The 20,463-nt window shown below is 52.1% G+C and overlaps 1 protein-coding gene across 7 annotated transcripts in view; it reads left to right on the plus strand.

Moving 5' to 3' along the window:
• STX3 (syntaxin 3) overlaps positions 1-20,463 on the plus strand; it is a 46,221-nt gene that overhangs the window by 9,908 nt on the left and 15,850 nt on the right. For all 7 annotated transcript variants that reach the window (XR_011489825.1, XM_070472885.1, XM_070472886.1 and 4 more), the window contains exons 2-4: positions 9,493-9,576; positions 19,332-19,431; positions 20,137-20,211. Coding sequence is in view for 6 of the 7 variants with exons in the window: in XM_070472885.1 (XP_070328986.1) it covers positions 9,493-9,576; positions 19,332-19,431; positions 20,137-20,211 (259 nt within the window). In the remaining variant the exon portion in view is untranslated. The remainder of the gene's footprint in view (positions 1-9,492; positions 9,577-19,331; positions 19,432-20,136; positions 20,212-20,463) is intronic.

A 20,463-nucleotide genomic window follows, 5' to 3' on the forward strand; every position in this document is an offset into this window, starting at 1 on the left:
CCACTCGCTCAAGGTCACACAGCTGGGTCTTCGGCGAGGCAGTGATCTGTATCTCTGCAAATCCGCACGTTTGTGGGCTTATGTACACTGGTATGTTTCTTTAAAAAATTAAAAATACTATTTATTTGGCTGCCCCAGGCCTTAGTTGCGGCAGGTGGGATCTTTTAACGCGGCTTGCGAATTCTTAGTTGCAGCTTGTGGCTGGCTCCCTGACCGGGGATGGACCCGAGCCCCCAGTGTTGGGAGCTGAGAGTCTCAGCCACTGGCCCACCAGGGAAGTCCCTACACTGGAATCTCTTTCATTCCTGCATGTAGATGAGTCCAGTTCAGTTTCATCAACGTTGCAGCGTCCCTGAAATACGCGCAGGTGTGTTTCTGAGCTGGCCTGGGGAGGGCGTCTTCAGACAGTGTGGAGGGTGAGAGCCGGGAGCCCTGGCTTCCGCAGCCCTGTGTTTGAGCCCTAACTGCTCCTTATCAGTGGGGTCACCTGGGGCGAGCCACTTAACCACATGAAGCATCGTCTCGGCTGTAAAGGGTGTCATCTGTGTCCCTCCTGGGGTTGCCATGAGAAGCAAATATTATGTTTGAAACCATGAGAGTGCTTGCAACAGAATACCCTTCTTATCGTTATGACGGTGGAACGCCTGGAGCTCGGTCAGCTGGGGCTTTGGGGCTGGTCCAGTTGTCCAGGGACTTGGTGGCCTTGGGCTAATCTGGTGATGAGTTTATTCCTCAACGTCTTCATTTCCAAATGGGGCCAGTTCTTGCCTCAGACTGTTCAGCCAGAACCACGTCTTGAAAGTGAGCGCGTGAGGCTCACCCAGGATGCCGCTTCGTTTCCTCTTGATTCATCAGGCAGGGTGTTAGGAAGAGGCAGAAAGGGGAACGTCCCTTCCGGCAGGGTTTCGGAATAGGAGGGCGAAGGGGCGTTGATGAAGGTCCCTATGATTCTCAGATGGGGAACAGAGAGCCCTGAGTGCCTGCTGGGAGCTGACACTTACTCAGACTTTCTGGCTTCTCATTGGAGAAGAGAGACTGAAAAAACCAGACGCTGGGCCCAGGCAGGGGTGTGGGTGTGTGTGTTTGGAGGCCTGGGATGTGATGGTATTTGTCCTTGGCAATCCACAACCCCTCATCCTGGAAAGGAGGCTGGGGGGGAGGTAGGCATTAGGGACAAGGAGAATCACACGTCCTTGTCTCTTTGAACCAGATTCAGTGGGTGAAGATCTGGGTCTATAAACAGGAGTCTCCCAAGCAGAGAGCTCTTTCCACGCAGAGAGGAGGAAGCAACTAGAGGGCCCAACCCGCCGACCACGGTCCTTTCCCAGTGGGGACATTGGGCCCAGACGCGCCTCCCCAGGCCCGACTGCTGGTCCCCCCCTTTCTGTTGTCATCTCCTTCACCTCAAACCTTTCCCGAGGGCTCCTGAGTCTCCCTCGGCCTGACACCCACTGCGGGAGGGGCATCAGAGAGCCCGTAAACAGAGAGCTCTGCACTTGGGGTGGCCTTTTCGCCTGTCTCTTTGTCCCTTCCCCCTTGATCCCCTGACTTGTAAGGACCCTTCAGGAATTGCTGATGATTTGGATGTGCACTCAGCCACGCTTTGCCTCGGAAAGGAGGGAGGGGACCCTGTGTTCTTTCCCTTTTCTCTAGAAGGCTCCCTTCATGTGCTCTGGTCGGGCTCCTGCTGGCTAAGCATGCCTCTTTCTCTCCTTCTCTCTCTCTTTCTTCCTTTTTCTCTCTTGGCAAGAGGCCTCGTTCTGAAAGTGAAATCGTGTATTCAACCTCAGTGTAAAAAGCAGATGAAGGTGGAGCTCTGCAGGTGGAAGAGAGGATGCAGGCTTGACTCTCCCCGCCCCGAATTCCCTGGGGGGTTTCTGAGGTGTCCCCGAGATCTCCTGGGGGTCCCCAGAGTCGCATTGGAAAGCTAAGCTCCTTACTTGGTGAGAAAACCGAGGCTTAGTGGGGACCAGCGCCGGCCCGAGGCCCCCACAGTGCCCTGTCCCAGCCCCGCTTTCAGCCACAGGGTGGTGGCCACCTAGCACCTCCCAGGGGCTCCTCAGGCGGCAAACCCGCCAAGCAGGAGATGCGGGTTCGATCCCTGGGTCGGGAAGAGCCCCTGGAGAAGGCCATGGCAACCCTCTCCAGCGTCCTTGCCTGAGAATCCCATGGACAGAGGAGCCCGGCGAGCTACGGTCCAGTCCACGGGGTGGCAGAGACGGACACGCCTTAGCGACTGAACTGAACTTAGCGGGCTGTGCGGGTGGGAAACGATCCTCTGAGAGGAGCCGGTAAGGGGGCCCGCAGGCTGAGCCCGACAGAGAAGGCGGCTGAGACGCGGTCAGGCCGGTAGTGGGATTGCACGTTGCGCTGAGTCCTGGGCCTGTGTCCCCCTCCCACTGTGTGCAGAGAGGGCGGCACGGCCCTGCCGTCCTCGGGCTCCGGGCCCGGGCGAGGGGCGAGGGGTGGGGGACGGAGGTGGGCTCCGTGCGGCTGAGGCTCGCGTGTCTCCTGGCAGGCGAGGGGCGGGAGTCCGGGAAGAGGAAGCAGGTGGCGGGCGCGTGGTGCTGGCAGGCGTTCTCAGCTGTTGGAGCTGCGGTTGCCACACGCCTCGATAAAGATGCCCCGTGCCCTTCAGGGCGGCGCGCAGTCCCGCTGGCCGATCAGGCGCATCACGTGCTTTGCTGGCCCTGGGGCTCCCGAGGCCCCTCGGCCCCTGTGAGAGCACCCATGCGTCTGAGGGGAAGGACCCCCGCCCAGGATCGGGCGGGTCTGTTCTCAGGGAAACCCTGATGCCAGTATCACGGAGCTCAGATGACCTGGGCTGATGGCCGCTTCCTGGAATTGTCTCATCTGGGCTGAACTTTGCTGCCGTCGTTGTCATTTCTGGGGGCAGCTCGCTGCCGTGGGAAGAACTGTAGGAAAAACTTCCCGTCCTGGGCAGATGGGAGTCAAGGAACCTGGATTCTATTCCCGGCTCTTCTTATAACTCATGATTTGGTCTTGGGCTTTGGTTTACCCATCCCTTAAGTGAGAGAATTTGATGATAGAATCTGCAGGGTTACTTTCAGCTCTAATGTTCTATATCTTTTTTTGTGGTTCTTTCCTGTTGAGGAGTACTTAGATCCAGATGAAAGCTGTAGCGGTGACTTTGCTAGATCTTGTGTATAGTTGCTTTATTGAGACGTTGCCATGTACCAGTATCTTGGCCATCTGATGCAGACAGCTGACTCACTGGAAAAGTCCCCGATGTTGGGAAGGATTGAGGGCAGAAGGAGAAGAGGGCATCGGAGGATGAGATGGCTGGATGGCATCACTGATGCAAGGGACGTGAACTTTGGGAGATGGTGAGGGACACAGAGGCCCGGCGTGCTGCAGTCCATGGGGTCGCGAAGGGTCAGACACGACTGAGGGGCTGAACCACAGCCATGTGCTGTTCATCACGTGAGGGCCTTAACGCGATTGCCTTATTTAATCCTCACAAAAGCCCTGGTGGACACTGTTGCTCCTGTTTTGTAGGTAAGGAAATTGAGGCTCAGAGATGTTGAGCCAAGTAAATCAATAGTCACTGAGCCTCAGTGACCAGCATGGGGGGCTTTCCCAGGTGGCTCAGTGTAAAGATTCCAAACCTGCAGGAGATGCTGGTTTGAACCCTGGGTGGGGGAGATCCCCTGGAGAAGGGCATTGCAGCCCACTCCACTGCTCTCGCCTGGAGAATCCCATGGACAGAGGAGCCTCGCGGGCTGCAGTCCACGGGGTCACAAAGAATCAGACACGACTGCGCACGCACGCACGACCAACGTGAGACGGAGTCGCTTACAGACTGGCGGTCCTGCTGCTGCAGAACTGACCTTGACTGAGCCTTTATGTGGGCACTTGCTGTCCGTTTAGACTGCACGTCCTTAAGATTAGGTGGTGGGGAAGCAGACCCTTACTAGGCCCTGCTGGTGCCGTGTGAAGCTTCCCACGGGTGAGCTCTTCCAAGCCTCTTAAGAGTCACAGGCTGTGTGGTGTCATGACCACTTAGCAGTAGAAAAACTCAGAGCAGTCAGAGAACTTGTCGGAGGCCTCACACCGGGTAAGTGAAATGACAGGCTTTGAATCGCAGCTGTGGGTGACCCAAGGCTTCCTTCTTTCCCCAGTTCGGGCATTGTCTCATTGGAGGTGCCTGCTCAAAGCCAGCAGGTGGGGAGTCCCTGTCCGAAGGCCAGGGCTCTCGTGCGTGTCATGGCGGATAGCTCATGCCTGCCTCCATGCTCTAGGACATAGTTGTTCCCAACTTCCAGAAACTTCTCTGAGTCCATCCATGATGCAGCCTCACCTCACTTCCTTAGTGCATTTGCCTGTTTGAATGAAACTGGGCACACTCGTGTGTCTTGTGTGTGAGTTACATGTGTATTCACAAACCTGGGGTGTTTCCCCTCAGTGGGGGTCTCTGTAACACCTCCAAAAGAGGGACGTCTCAACAGGGGTGCGCTGAGTCACCTTCCTGCAGGAAGGTCGGGTTCCTGTTTTCTAGCGAGGGTCTTAGAGGTCCTTCTTGGGAGATGGAGCCCCTTGGAGTCCACTGAGAGGCCCAGGTATTGATGATAGTTGGTAAAAGCAGCATTTTACAAATCAAAACCACAGTGAGGTACCATCTCACGCCAGTCAGGATGGCTGCTATCCAAAAGTCTACAAGCAATAAATGCTGGAGAGGGTGTGGAGAAAAGGGAACCCTCTTACACTGTTGGTGGGAATGCAAACTAGTACAGCCGCTATGGAGAACAGTGTGGAGATTTCTTAAAAAAACTGGAAATAGAACTGCCATATGACCCAGCAATCCCACTCCTGGGCATACACACCGAGGAAACCAGATCTGAAAGAGACACGTGCACCCCAATGTTCATCACAGCACTGTTTATAATAGCCAGGACATGGAAGCAACCTAGATGCCCATCAGCACACGAATGAATAAGGAAGCTGTGGTACATATACACCATGGAATATTACTCAGCCATTAAAAAGAATTCATTTGAATCAGTTCTAATGAGATGGATGAAACTGGAGCCCATTATACAGAGTGAAGTAAGCCAGAAAGATAAAGACCAATACTAACGCATATATATGGAATTTAGAAAGATGGTAATGATAACCCTATATGCAAAACAGAAAAAGAGACACAGATGTACAGAACAGACCTTTGGACCCTGTGGGAGAAGGTGAGGGTGTGATGTTTCAAGAGAACAGCATTGAAACATGTATATTATCTAGGGTGAAACAGATCACCAGCCCAGGTTGGGTGCATGAGACAAGTGCTCGGGCCTGGTGCACTGGGAAGACCCAGAGGGATCAGGCGGAGAGGGAGGTGGGAGGGGGGATTGGGATGGGGAACACATGTAAATCCATGGCTGATTCATGTCAATGTGTGACAAGGACCACTACAATATTGTAAAGTAATTGGCCTCCAACTAATAAAAATAAATGAGAAACACACACACACACATTTTTCTGATCAAGATGCTTCATAGAGCTCATCATGAAATCTTGGAAGCTTATACATTCTTTCTTATTTTTTTTATTAAATTGTTTTTTCAACTTTAAAAAAAAAAGCAGCATTTTATCTCAAGGCTTAAAAACTGCTGGGTGGATCCAGGCTGCCGGTCTCGGTGGGAGTACTAAACTCAATCGGTTCAGCTTTCCTTACCTTTCAGCATATGGTGCGTGCCCGTTATACGTTCGGAATAGGTTAATTAACGGCAAGTACTAGTCATTTCAGGGCTTCCCTGGTGCTCAGCCATAAAGAATCTGCCTGCAACGCAGGAGCCAAGGGTTCGATCCCTGGTTTGGGCAGATCCCCCGGACAAGGAAATGGCAACCAGCTCCAGTATCCTTGCCTGGAGAATTCCATGGACAGAGGAGGCTGGTGGGCCAGTCTGTGGGGTTGCAGGAGTTGGATACAGCTTAGTGATTAAACCACTACCACCACAAGATGCTTTGAACTGTGGTGTTGGAGAAGACTCTTGAGAGTCCCTTGGACTGCAAGGAGATCCAACCAGTCCATCCTAAAGGAGATCAGTCCTGGGTGTTCATTGGAAGGACTGATGCTGAAGCTGAAACTCCAGTACTTTGGCCACCTGATGTGAAGAGCTGACTCATTGGAAAAGACCCTGATGCGGGGAGGGATTGGGGGCAGGAGGAGAAGGGGACAACAGAGGATGAGATGGCTGGATGGCATCACTGACTGGATGGACATGGGTTTGAGTAAATTCCGGGAGTTGGTGATGGACAGGGAGGCCTGGCGTGCTGTGATTCATGGGGTCGCAAAGAGTTGGACACGACTGACTGAACTGAACTGAACTGAACCACAAGTCATTTCATTTTTTTTTTTCTCTTTGGCCTTGCCATGCGGCCTGCGAGATCTTCTCTGACCAGGGACTGAATGCGTGCCCGCTGTGTTGGGAGCGCAGAGTCTTAACCACTGGACCACCCGGGAAGTCCAAGTACGAGTCATTTTAATTGCAGGTGACGGAAGCTTCTGGCTAAACACGTGAAAAGCGGTATTGCAAGAGTGCTGTTGAAAGAAGACTGCGGAAGATCTGTAGAGCTTGCTCTGAGCCGAGGAATGGCTTAGGGAAGGCGGACATGAGGGTGGCATCTCTGTTGGGTGTTGCCAGAGGGCGATTTGGTTCTGTTCATTTCACGATTCAGAATCCTCAGGGAGCCCGCGCGGGGACTGATGACTTTCCCAGAATCGTGGGGAGGGTGGAGGTTGGGCGCCTTCCCAAAGGAAGGTGCTCTGGGCAGGCACACACTCCAGGCGTCCTCTCTGGGCGAATCCCAAGGCAGCCGTGACCCTCCGGGAGTTCAGGTCCGTGGGGAAGGATCGGTGGGGAAGGGGTGACTAATGGTGGGCGGGGTGGGACTGAGGGGGGTTTGCACAGGATGCACTGGGAGCTCAGGGAGGTTTTAAATTTTGCAGGCGGTGGGGACTGGCAGTGTCAGATCAGGGAGACAGAGAAGTTTGTTCAGGATTGAATTTTAAAGGCTGAATGAAATTTTGCCAGCTGGACAAATGCATTTCAGGAAGAAGTCCTCTGATGACAGTTCAGCGAGATGAAAGCGTGGTGTCTCCAGAAACATGTTGGGGTTCCCAGCGCCTGGCCCAGGATGCATCATGGAGAAGATAGACATGTATACCTACGGCTGATTGGGGTAGAGGTTTGACGGAAAACAACAAAATTCTGTAAAACAATTATCCTTCAATTAAAAAAAAGAAATGTGAGTGGGAGCCAGATCTTAGGGGGCCCGTGTGCTCTGTTAGGCTTTGGGACATTTTTTTTTTCCCCTTAGACCATTTTGGGGGCATTTCCCCCTTTTTTATTTTCCTTTTCTTGAGCACAAAATCTTAAAGAATACTGAAGGAGATGACAGTACCTGATCAAACAATATCTAAATACCTAATAGTAGTACTTAACTGAACTCTTAAGGAATGAATTTGGTTTCAGGAAAGGGCCTGGGATTTTCTAGGTAGGAAGCATCCTACCTGGGCACAGGCCCACTAGGTTTTGGGAGTTTTAATCCTGGGAAGTGAACTCTCGTGAGCTCAGTCCCAAGTGTCAGGAAGATGCTTGTGGGGCGAGAGCGGCGTCGATGTACACGTCCTTGCTCGAAGCTGTGACCCTCGGGTTGCTGAAGGCTGCAGGCACGCCAGAGAACGAGGTGGGCGCTCTCAGTCCGCACCTGTGTCCACTTCTCTGCGACCCCGGGGACTGCAGCCCACCAGGCTCCTCTGTTCACGGGTTTTTTCAGGCAGGAATGCTGGAATGGGTTTCCGTTTCCTCCTCCGGGGGATCTTCCCCACCCAGGGATTGAACCCGGGTCTCTTTCATTGCAGGCAGATTCTTTACCCACCGAGCTCTCGGGGAAGCCCGAGATGAGGGGGTCGGCAGTCAAAGGTGGCTCCCCAGAGGGCTGGAGAGCCCCAGATTTCAGGGGAAGTTCTGGGAACTCCATCAGCCGTAGCCCATTCCCGGGATGGCAGCTGGGGAGGGAACGGGGGCCCTGGCAGCCTTGCCTCCCCATGGAGTGCTGTGTTGAGAGTGGCATGTCTTGTCTTAGGAGGCCCCAGGCCCCTGAAGTGGGTGGAGAAGCCGGTATCGAGGTTCACCCCCGTCGCCGCCTCCACCCCCGGCAGCCCCTTCTCCCCCGTGCCTGGAGATGGGCTGCTGTGCGCATGCAGCCGCCCGGGGCGACGTCTGGGAAGAACGCAGAAGCCGCTCGGGCCCTTTGGCTGGTGGGAATGGGGGCGCTTCCTTTCGCTGCCACGTCATGGGCCTGCGGAGGTGGTTGAATGAGGTTCAGAAAGCTGGGGTCGCTGGGGGTGCGGGAGGCGGCGGGGAGGGCTTCTTGTTTCCTGTGAACACAGCTCTGACCGGGAGCGCTCGTGGTGCGGCTTCCTTTACAGCAGGTAGCTGCTGAAAACAGGAAAAGGTTTGCTCCCACCGTGAGGATTTGAAGCTGGTGCTTTGGAGGAATCGGGACTGCTCTAATATGTGTCCCTGGTAGGGTAGGTCATGCACCTGAACATCGTGGAGAACAGGTTAGAAACACGGGATCCAGACCCAAAGGATGGGCTGGAATCTGCTTGTCTCCAACACTTTAGCTGTGTGATTTTGGCCAAGTTACTTAACCTGTTTTAGGGTCTCCAACTGGAATAAGTTGTAATAACAGCACCAATATCATCATTACCACCCCCCCAAAAAAAAACCATAATGTTTATTAAGTACTTGCAATATGCCAGGCACTGTGTGAAAGTGCTTTATATTCATCATCTCATTTATTTATTTTTTATCTCATTTATTTTGTAAACCTGTGATTTAAGTGGTGGTATGATTAGCCCTTTGTAGATGAGGAAATCTGGAGTCAATTGATTGATTGGTATTTTTCTTTTTCTTCTATTTAATTGAAAGGCAGTTATGTCTGACTCTTTGTGATCCCATGGACTGTACAGTCCATGGCATTCTCCAGACCAGAATATTAGAGTGGGTACCCTGTTCCTTCTCTAGGGGATCTTCCCAACCCAGGAATCGAACTGGGGTCTCTCGCACTGCGGGCAGATTCTTTCCCAGCTGAGCCACCAGGGAAGCCCAGGAATACTGGAGTGGGCATCGATCCCTCCTCCAGCGGATCTTCCCCACCCGGGAGTCGGACCGGGGTCTCCTGCATTGCAGGTGGATCCTTCACCAGCTGAGCTCCCTGTAGTTGAATTACAATGTTGCGTTAATTTCCGCTGCAGAGCGGTGATTCAGCTACACACATTCATACATTTTTGGGGGGTAGCTAGGATTTACACTCAGCGGATATGGAGGTTGTAACAGCACAGAGCTCTTCTGAGGTTTGAAGGTCATGTGTGAGGCATGCACTGCAGACAGTCCTGCCGCGGAGCGCGCGCTCGGCGCTCTTGGTGTTTCTGGCGGTCTTGGTCTCACCCATCCTTTTCGTCCCTTGCAGAAGCAGCTGACGCAGGATGACGACGCCGACGAGGTCGAGATCGCTGTTGACAACACAGCTTTCATGGACGAGTTCTTCTCCGAGGTGGGTGTCCTTCCACTGTGTTTCTTCTGAATGGCCACAAGGAGACACAGCTTCCTCAGGCAAAAATGAAGCCCGCAGGTCTTTCAGGGGCCGCGGAGGAAAGCATTCTGCTGGGGTGGGGGGCCCGACTGAGAGGCTGCGAGGAGAGCCTCCTATTGCTGGGGAGGACGTGGGCTTCTAATCTTACTGAGAACCCAGCAGAAGGTACACTATATACATCAAAGAGATGCTGGTAAAGTCTTAGACTCATGATAACATTTTCATGATATCTTGTCTTGCCTACAGTACAGAATTTAGGTAGAGAACTAACCCAGGGGACCCAGCCAGGAATGTAAGAAAAAGAAAAAATGCATTTCATTGTCTTTTTAGGCCTCTAATTGGGATAGATCAGAATTGTTGTTACCAAAACTTCAGTCCCTTTGATTTAATTCTGGTAATAACTCACAAACCAAGAAACCGCCAGTTTATGTTTTTTGAAATTCAGCAGAGGCAGAAATGGGTGGCCTGTGTGTACAGATTCACATGGTCTTTGAGATAGAGGGTCCTGCTGGAAGGTGCTGTGGGAGACGTGAGTGGTGGAGAGCTTGGGTTCGCCTCAGCCCTGGGGACTCCCCCTGGCAGTCCGGTGGTTAAGACTTTACCTTCCAGCACAGTGGAGGTGGGTTTGCTCTCCTGTCGGGGCGGGGGGTGGGGTGGGGTGGGGTTGGGGGTGGTGGGGACCTAAGATCCGACATGCCCCATGACTAAAAAACCAAAACATGAAACAGAAGCAGTATTGTAACAAATTCAATAAAGACTTTAAAAATGAATGACCCCCCCCAAAAAAAACTCAGCTCTGTTCCCGACAGCTGCCATTCTTATGAACATTCCTTCACAGGCTTGCTTGCTTTATCTGTACATTGGGACCGATAATATAATTCCCCAAAGGACTGTTAGGAGGATTAAACGGGTTCATGTTTCTGAAAGGTTCATGGAGCACCTGCCATACACGTGTTTCAACAAGACCGAACCAAACCGCGGCCAGTCCAGCATGCGCCGCCAGCACACTACGCTCTCTCTGTTCAGGCTTTTCCTGCTGTATCTGGAGAGGTGTCCTGCTCTCTCTGCAGGGCGGGTGTGGGTGTGGAGGAGCCACACCATTCTCTAAGTGGATCGGGGCCCGATGGCTCCTGCCACTCATCTGTGAGGGTCAGAGCGGGTTTCGGGGTGAGCCTGAGCGTGTGCATGCCTGATTGGGAAGTTAGCCCGTGGGTGGGCCCGTCCCTTTGCGGGAGGAGTCATAATGAGATCAGACGGTGCTTGAGTTATTTATGAGTCCCGTGTTGTTCTAGGTGTGGACCCTGGAAGGGAAAGCTCTTTCAGTTCAGTGCTGGGGGTGGGCGTGAGGAGCTGGGTGACGTTGCTGCCGCTAATCGCCCTGCTCTTGCCTCAAAGAACCAGTTACATTGATTTCTTTTCCAAGATCAGGACTTTCTGCAGTAACGGGGTCCTCCCTTTTCTCTTAACCCAGTAGGAGGGGACCCGAGAGGCAGTGTTCCTTGGGTGGTCAGATGGGTGCGCCTTGGCTTCCACGACCTGATCTGAGTCTTCCCTCAAGCCTTTAAATAGCAGGTGACCTTGGGCAAGTTCCTGAACCCAGCTGGGCTTTAATCCCTGCTCTGGAAATCAGGAACAGCAGAACTTACTTTCAAGCCTGGCCTGAGGATCCCTTGAGGTCATGTGAGGATCTTACATCTGGAAAGCATTATCTGGCGCCAGATGGAAGGTAGTTATTTTTGGAGACTTAACAAGGTCTCGGGGGGCTGCCACTTTTCTTCTTGCTTTCTCTTCCTTAAATGCTTTTTAATCATAAAAAAAAAGGAAAGGCCCCGTCATAATTAAGGTGGAGAAGGCGACAGCATGCTTGGCTGGAAAGAGCATGATTCTTTTGGACTTAATTCCTTATCTGCCGCTAATTGTGTGATCTTGGGCACATGTCTTTTTTTTTTAAACATTGTATTTTGTATTGGGGTATAGCTAATTAATGGGCTTCCCTGGTGTCTCAGAGGGTCAAGAATCTGCCAGCAGTGTGGGAGACTTGTGTTCGATCCCTGGGTTGGGAAGATTTCCTGGAGAAGGGAATGGCAACCCACTCCAGTGTGGTTGCCTGCAGATTCTGTGAATGGAGTCTGCAGTCCACCAGGTCACAGAGTCGGGCGCGCTAAGTTCCACTTCACTTTCAGAGCTGATTGACAATGCTGTGATAGTTCTGGGTGAAGAGCGAAGGGGCTCAACCATACATAGACAGGTAACCATTCTCCCCCAAACTCCCCTCTGACCCAGGCCTCCATGTAACACTGAGCGGACCTTTATGTGCCGCACAGTCGGTCCTTGTTGGTTATCATTTTAAATGTGTACACCAGTGTACACACGACCATCCCAAACTCCCCAACTATCCCTTCCCCCATTCTTCCCCCGGCAACCATAAGCTCGTTCTCAAAGTCTGTGAATCTCTGTTTTGTGAGTAAATTCATTTGTATCATTTCCTTTTAGAGTCCACATATAAGGGATGTCATATGATATTTCTCCTTCTCTGTCTAACTTACTTCACTCAGTATGACACTCTCTAGGTCTATCCATGTTCCTGCAAACTATTTCGTTCTTTTTCATGGCTGAGTAATATTCCACCACATATATGCACCACATCTTTTTTATCCGTTCCTCTGTCGATGGGCGTTTAGGTTGCTTCTGTGTCTTGGCTATTGTAAGCAGTGCTGCTGTGAACACTGGGGTACATGTATCCTTCTGAATTGAGGAAATCCATTATATTTCCTCATATAAATATGAATATCATATTTTTCTCTGGATGTATGTCCAGGAGTGGGATTGCAGGGTCACACGTAGCTCTGTTTTGAGTTTCTTAAGGAACTTCCATACTGTTCTCCATAGTGGCTTTACCAATTTATATTCCCACCAGCAGTGTAGGAGGGTTCCCTTCTCTCCACATCCTTTCCAGCATTTACTTGTGGATTTTTTGGTGATAGCCATTCTGGCTGGTATGAGATGATATCTCATTGTAGTTTTGATTTCCTGTCCTCTGGTCACTAGCGACGTTAAGGATCTCTGCGTGTGCCTAGTTGGCCATCTGTCTATCTTCTTTGGAGAAATGTCTGTTTAGATGCTCTATCGGGCACATGTCTTAACCTCTCTAAGTCTCTGTGGGTTTAGCTGTGAAATGGGGAGAAAAATATTCACCTGATAGGTAAGTTGGGGGTGAAAGGAGCCAGCTCTCAGAAAGTGCTCGCAAGGGACTGTGGTAGAGGTTAACTTCCTCCTTTCACATCTAATAGGGTGCAGAGAGGGTCCGTATTGGAGGCTCTGTCTCTGGGCAGAGACAGGAGCGAGCCGGTGCACGGGTCTTGGTCTGCGTCACAACTCTGCTCATGACCGTGGTGTAGCTTTTGAAAAGTGGTGTAACTGCTCTCAACCCCGCTTTCCTCTAGAGCAGGCCTAGCAGTATTGTTGTTGTCGTTGAGTTACTAAGTCGTATCTGACTCTTTGTGACCCCAAGGACTGCAGCACGCCAGCTCTTTTGTCCTCCACTGTCTCTCCAAGCTTGCTCAGACTCATGTCTGATGAGTCGGTGATGCCATCCAACCATCTCATCCTCTGTCATCCCCTTCTCCTCCTGCCTTCAAGCTTTCCCAGCATCAGGGTCTTTACCAATGAGTCAGCTCTTTGCATCAGGTGGCCAAATTATTAGAGCTTCAGCATCATTCCTTCCAATGAACACCCAGGACTGATTTCCTTTAGGATGGACTGGTTGGATCTCCTTGCAGTGCAAGGAACTCTGAAGAGTCTTCTCCAACACCGCAGTTCAAATGCATCAATTCTTCAGTGCTCAGCTTTCTTTGTAGTCCAACTCTCACATCTATACATGACTACTGAAAAAACCATAGCTTTGACTAAATCAATCTATGTTGGCAAAGTAATGTCTCAGCTTTTTAATATGCTGTCTAGGTTGGTCATAGCTTTCCTTCAAAGGAGCAAGTGTCTTCATGGCTGCAGTCACCATCCACAGTGATTTTGATTTTGTAATAACTTTGATTTTGACTGTATAAAAATCAAAGTTTTTTTTTATTATACCTGCACAGTGTGTGACCTACAGTAAGTTTGTCTTCAGTAAATTTAAGTTTTTTCACCATTCTGTTCCCCAGTATATTTGTTAATGTATATATGTATGTATACTGGAGAGGGAAATGTCAACCCACTCCAGTATTCTTGCCTAGAGAATCCTGTGTACAGAGGAGCCTGGTGGGCTGCTGTCCATAGGGTCGCACAGAGTCGGACACAACTAAAGCGACTTAGCGTGCATGCATATGTATGTATACATATATATATATCACAAAGTCTGCTTTAGAGAATGTGGTCTGGAAATATCCTTGAAGGTGGATTAAAGTGCGTCCCAGATAATGGGGGTTTGGGGAAGTGAAAAGGTTTCCCTCTTTACGTGTCTGAGGAACACAGCCAGTGCCTCCTGCAGGATGGAGCCGAGTGCATCGCCTGTGAATGTCCTCTCGTGATACAAGTACACAAGACTTTTATCTTTGGGACTTTTGGACTGCTTCCAGCAAGTAGGTCACCCCTGGTAATTTGCAAGGACGGACGGTGTGAATCACAGATGGTCAGAGAGGCATTTGCAAGGTGCAGATGCAGTCACAAGACCAGGAGGTTTTCAAAATGTACTTTGCCCCGTGAAACTCCAGTGACTTCTCTCGCCTCCCAGTTATTACAGAAAGGAATTGACCCTTGGGTGTTGAGGCCTCACAGGCTGATTAAGCCAGGGTCTAGCAAATGATAAACCTTAGATTTTTGTCTAATTTGCAGTTGTCTGCATATTTTCCTTGGTCTTTTTGTTCAGCTGGCAGAGAGTACAAAGTTTTAGAGAGAACAGGACCTGCCTGAGAGATGGTGTCTGTTCTGATTGTATCCGCTTATATAACAAATCAGTCTGCCAGTTAGTGGGGTAGAATAACCTTTCTGTAATACTGATGGATTCTGTGGATTAGGAATTCAGGGTTCAGACAAGGGCCCAGTGGAGGTTTTTGTTTTTTTCTCTCGGGCCCTGCTGTGTGACTTACGGGATCTCGGTTCCCTGAGCAGGGGCTGAACCTGGGCCCCAGCAGTGAAAGCACTGAATCTTAACCACCAGACCACCAGGGAACACCCAGAAGTGGGTTATTTTTGCTGCACAGTTTCTGGGGTCTTGACTAGCCAGAGTCTGGAATCTCAGAGATTTTTAACTCAGGCGTCTGGGGCCTGAAGGAGACACCACGGTGTCTCAGAGGAGACTTGTATTTCACCTCCTTCTGTGGCTTGGGCTTCTCAGCACGCTGGACTCAGGGTCATTGGTTTGGTAGAGCTCAGGGCTCCAGGGCAGGCCCGGCAGCTGTGGGAGTCACACCGCCCGTCATTTGTACTGTGAGCTGTTGCCGAAGCAATCATGAGCCGGCCTGATCCAGGAAAGTCTCACCGCCCATCATTTGTACTGTGCGCTGTTGCCGAAGCAGTCATGAGCCTGCCTGATCCAGGAGAGGACCACACAGATGCCCCCCTCAGTGAGGAGACTGACGGGTTTGTGCCGTGACCACGGGACCCATCACTGACTATTTTCTTGGTCTGGCTGAGCTGGGTCTCAGCCGCAGCACGCAGAGTCCTTCACTGTGGCGCACGGGCCCTTCGTTTTGGTGTGCAGGCTTCCCTCAGCACCTGCTGCACAACAGGCTGAGTTTCCTTGTGGCCTGTGGGATCTTAGTTCCCCAACCAGGGATCAAACCCATGTCCCCAGCATTGGAAGGCAGATCCTTAACCACTGGACCACCAGGGAAGTCCTAACAATACATTTCAGAAAGTAACATACAATAAGTGGGCATTCAGGATGTATCAGCTGCAAATTTAGCATGGTGATTAAAGAAAGAAAAATGTTTGGAACGGTTCCCTTGGTCAGCAGCATTTCTTGAGCACTCCTTGGAGAAAAGGTCTTTCCAGGGAGCCTTGGTTAGAGAAAAGAAGGCCTGTGATGTCGGTCAGAGGTTGCTGAGCCGGTCTCATGGAATGGTGAGGGGATTCCACACCTCCACCTGACACGGGCTGGACACACATGGGCCTGGGAGAAGATGAGCATGGTCCTTGCACCCTCACCTGGTCCGGGAGATGGGGTTCGGATCTGAGAGATGCTGGGGTCAGACCTCAGTCTTGCCTCTTTCTGCTGTTACGGCCTTGACTGACATCCTCAGTTACGTCGAGCTGCAGTGTTCTCATGCATAAAAAGGGTAGCAATGGGGCCATCACAGCCGTCCAGGGAAGGGCCTTGTCTCTGGGACAGGTGTAAGTTAAATCGGGTTTAGTTCTTAAATACATTATTGTGCGGGGTAATGTCTGTCTCTTTAGAACAACCTGAACACACAAACAGCGCTTGGCTATTTCGATTCGGCACTTAGGTTTCCTGCTCGCCCTGCCCTTCCCAGTCGTTGGTTATCTGGCAGATGCACAAAAGGGAGTGAACTGCATGTGCCTGCGACCTGTGTGTCTACTCCTGCCCTGCAAATAGGTGCCTCTATGCCCGTTTTTAGATTGCACATATATGCGTAGACTTGGATTACCGTGATATTGAATGGTTTGCTTTGGAAACGAACAGAGGTCATTCTGTCATTTCTGAGATTGCATCCGAGTACTGCATTTCAGACTCTTGTTGACTACGATGGCCTCTCTATTTCTTCTGAGGGATTCCTGCCCACAGTAGTAGATATAATGGTCATCTGAGTTAAAGTCACCCGTTCCAGCCTATTTTAGTTCGCTGATTCCTAGAATGTCGAGGTTCACTCTTGCCATCTCCTGTTTGACCCTTCCAATTTGCCTTGATTCATGGACCTAACGTTCCAGGATCCTACGCAAAATTATTTTTTACAGCGTCGGACTTCACTTCCATCACCCGTCACATCCACAACTGGGTGTTGTTTTTGCTTTGGCTCCATCTCTTCATTCTTCATGGAGTTATTTCTCCACTATCTCCAATAGCATATTGGGCACCTCCCAACCTGGGCAGTTCATCTTTCAGTGTCCTATCTTTTTGCCTTTTCATACTGTTCATGGGGTTCTCAAGGCAAGAATGCTGAGGTGGTTTGCCTTTCCCTTCTCCCCATTTTGTCAGAACTCTCCACCATGTCTCGTCCGTCTTCCGTGGCCTTACACGGCATGGCTCATAGTTTCATTGACTTAGAGGAGGCTGTGGTCCATGTGATCAGATTGGTTAGTTTTCTGTGATTGTAGTTTTCATTCTGTCTGCCCTCTGATGGAGAAGGATAAGAGGCTTATGGAAGCTTCCTGATGGGACAGACTGGGGGGGAAACTGGGTCTTGTTCTGACGGGCGGGGCCTTGCTCAGTAAATCTTTAATCCAATTTTCTGTTGATGGGCGGGGCTGTTTCCCTGGGGCCAAACTATGGTGGAGGTAATGAGGATAATGACGACCTCCTTCAAAAGGTCCCATGCACACGCTGCTACACTCAGGGCTCCTGACCCTGCAGCAGGCCACCGCCGACCCATGCCTCCACCGGAGACTCCTGGACACTCACGGGCAAGTCTAGGTCAGTCTCTTGCGGGGTCACTGCTCCTTTCACCTGGGTCCTGGTGCACAAGGTTCTGTTTGTGCTGAACTGGATGAAGCACAAGCTGGAATCAAGATTGCTGGGAGAAATATCAATAACCTCAGATATGCAGATGACGCCACCCATATGGCAGAAAGTGAAAATGAAAGTGAAAGAGGAGAGTGAAAAAGTTGGCTTCAAACTCAACATTCAAAAACTAAGATCATGGCATCCAGTTCCATCACTTCATGGCAAATAGATGGGGAGACAGTGGAAACAGTGGCTGACTTTATTTTTCTGGGCTCCAAAATCACTGCAGATGGTGATTGCAGCCATGAAATTAAAAGACGCTTGCTCCTTGCAAGAAAAGGTATGACCAACCTAGACAGAATATTAAAAAGCAGAGACATTACTTTGTCAACAAAGGCCCGTCTGGTCAAGGCTATGGTTTTTCCATTAGTCATGTACAGATGTGAGAGTTGGACTGTGAAGAAAGCTGAGCGCCGAAAAATTGATGCTTTTGAACTGTGGTGTTGGAGGAGACCCTTGCGAGTCCCTTGGACTGCAAGGAGATCCACCCAGTCCATCCTAAAGGAGATCAGTCCTGAATATTCATTGGAAGGACTGATGCTGAAGCTGAAACTCGACTCATTGGAAAAGACCCTGATGCTGGGAGGGACTGGGGGCAGGAGGAGACGGGGAGGACAGAGGATGAGATGGTTGGACGCCGGTTCGAACCCTGGTCTGGGAGACCCCATGTGCCGCGGGGCAGCTGACCCGTGCGCCAGGACTCCTGAGCCTGCGCTCTCGAGCCCCATGCACAACTGCTAACGCCCCTGCGTCTAGAGTTGGTGCTGCACAAACAGAGATGCCACCGCCGTGCGAAGCCTGCACACACCGGCGGAGACCCAGTGCAACCAGAAATATGAGTAAATATAAAAAGAGAGAACGCGTTTCTTTCCCCTGCTTTCTTTGCCAGTTGCAGAGCCGTGATCAGGTTTTCTTTTTTTGAAAGAAGTGGATTATTCACTGGAGGAAGGGGCTGCTGGAAGCTGCATTGTGAATTGACTTTCCATTGCCTCTCAGGGGCTAAGACCCTCCTGTGTGGCATCTTGTGAGGTTTCTGTTTGTGGACTGTGGCTGTGTTGGCGCGCCCGTCGCTGTGGAGGGCAGGCCGGTGGACGTGGAGGCTTCGAGGGCTCTTGGATGCGAGCCACCCCCGCCGGGGCTGGGCCCGGGGCAGCTGGTGCCTGTGCAGACGGAGCCGAGGCTGAACTTAGCGCGCGGGCGGCAGAGCCCAAGGGGAATGAGGCGTGGCTCCAAGTGCTTCCTTTCCTTCTGTTCATCTGGTGACACCGGGTCTCAGCCGCAGCGTCTGGGAGCAGCTTCAGCTGTGTCATGGAGACGCTTGGTGTCAGCCCGTGGGCTCTAGTTCCCCGACCAGGGATTGAACCCAGGCCCCCCGCGCTGGGAGCAGGGGGTCCTGAGCGCTGGACCTCCAGGGAGGCCCCTGGGACTTTCCCCTACACACCTGGCACAGTCAGGGGCCGCAGAGAGGAGCGGGTCCCGGGCGTCTGGGGCGGGCAGCTGGTGAGAGGCGTTTCCCGGAACGCGGGTCCAGGGGCACTGGGCGGCTCCCGGCCGGGGCGGTCATCGCCTCGGTTCATCTCCGTTTCCTTTTCTTCCCTTCACTCTTCACTGTTCCTCGCCCTCCAGGTTTGTTCTCTCCCTTTCACTTTTCCTCTTTCCTTTCTCCCTGCCTCTCCGCCTCACCCATTGTGTTCCTACTTCCGGAGCAGCTGAGGACCTGCCTGGTGTCCTGACCCTTCCCTCTGATGCTCGCTTACTTCCCTGGCTCTTCGTGACTCGCCGGGACCCTCCGTCCGAGGTGGGCGGTGTCTTCTTCCCTGGGAGCAGTGAAGACGCAGCCTCGCGGACGGCTGTTGGCACGCCTTTCTCTGACTGCGGGCAGGGTGCCCTCTGGGGTCGCTCTGCCTCAGAAGGCTTGCCCGGCATCACCGTCTCCTTCCACGAGCCCCGACGCCGGGCGGGGAGCTCTGCTGAGCGTTTCCTCTTGTTCGCGGCCAGGTTCTCCCTCCTGACGCCAAGGCTGTGGTCTCTCTACTTACAGATCGAGGAGACGCGAGTCAACATTGACAAGATCTCCGAGCACGTGGAGGAAGCGAAGAGGCTCTACAGTGTCATCCTGTCTGCGCCCATCCCCGAGCCAAGTGAGTGCCGGCTGGGCCTCGGCGTCCCTCTGTGAGCAGCAGGGGAGGGCTGCGTGCCGTGTCATCGCCCACCCTCCTCTACGCTCTCCTGCTCACACTGCCCGGCTACTGTCACCTTAAAAAAAATTTTTTTTTTAACATCTATTTATTTATTAGGCTGCGCCAGCTCTTGGTTGCAGCACGCGGGATCTTTGCTGTTTCTGCAGCATGCAGACTCTTTAGCTGGGGCCTGGAGGATCTGGTTCCCTGACCAGGGGTCGAACCCGGGCCCCCTGCATTGGGAACGTGCAGTCTTAGCCACTGGATCCCCAGGGACGCCCCCATCACCTCTGCTTTCCACGGCCCCACTCGGCCGGGCCTTCTGCTCCTTGCCGAGTCCCTCTCGTGACTGGCGGGGACTCTCACTGCTGCCGGCACACCGCGTCCCTGCCCTCGGCACCTGTGCTGTTTCCTCTGCCTGAAACGCTTCCCCAGTCCCTCCTTTTTTTCCACGAGGTGTTTTTATTCTGTAGGTCGAGGGCAGGGTGCCTGGAAAAATGCCTTTAAACAATAAGCTTCCTGCATTCTAATGACGGATGTCTTGGGGAGCCCCGGGGATACGTACTGCCCTGGGCGCCTGAGAAAGCGCCGCACCTCCTTCGGCGATTGTTGTAGCTGATGAAGCCTCAGTCTTCTGACTGATTCTGCTGGCCTTTGTTTACCCAGAAACCAAGGACGACCTGGAGCAGCTCACTGCGGAGATCAAGAAGAGGGCGAACAATGTCCGGAACAAGCTGAAGAGTAAGCGGACTAAGCGCGGGCAGCCCCCCAGCGTCTCACGCCTGGGGCCCGGCCCTCCTGGAGCAGAACTTCCTCAGGGGGTGACACTGCGCATGGCATGTCTGCTTGTGATCTGGGCTCTGTCTCTGGAATGACGGATAGCCCCAGAACTTTGTGGCTGAGGGAGGCGAGGATTGAAGCTTGGGGACGGGAATGGAAGTGTGCTTTCAGCTGGCGAATGTCTGGTGGCTCGGGTCCCTTAACGCGGTCCCT

Source organism: Odocoileus virginianus, chromosome 10 (assembly GCF_023699985.2).
Source record: "Odocoileus virginianus isolate 20LAN1187 ecotype Illinois chromosome 10, Ovbor_1.2, whole genome shotgun sequence".
In the NCBI taxonomy this organism is placed as follows: domain Eukaryota; kingdom Metazoa; phylum Chordata; class Mammalia; order Artiodactyla; family Cervidae; genus Odocoileus; species Odocoileus virginianus.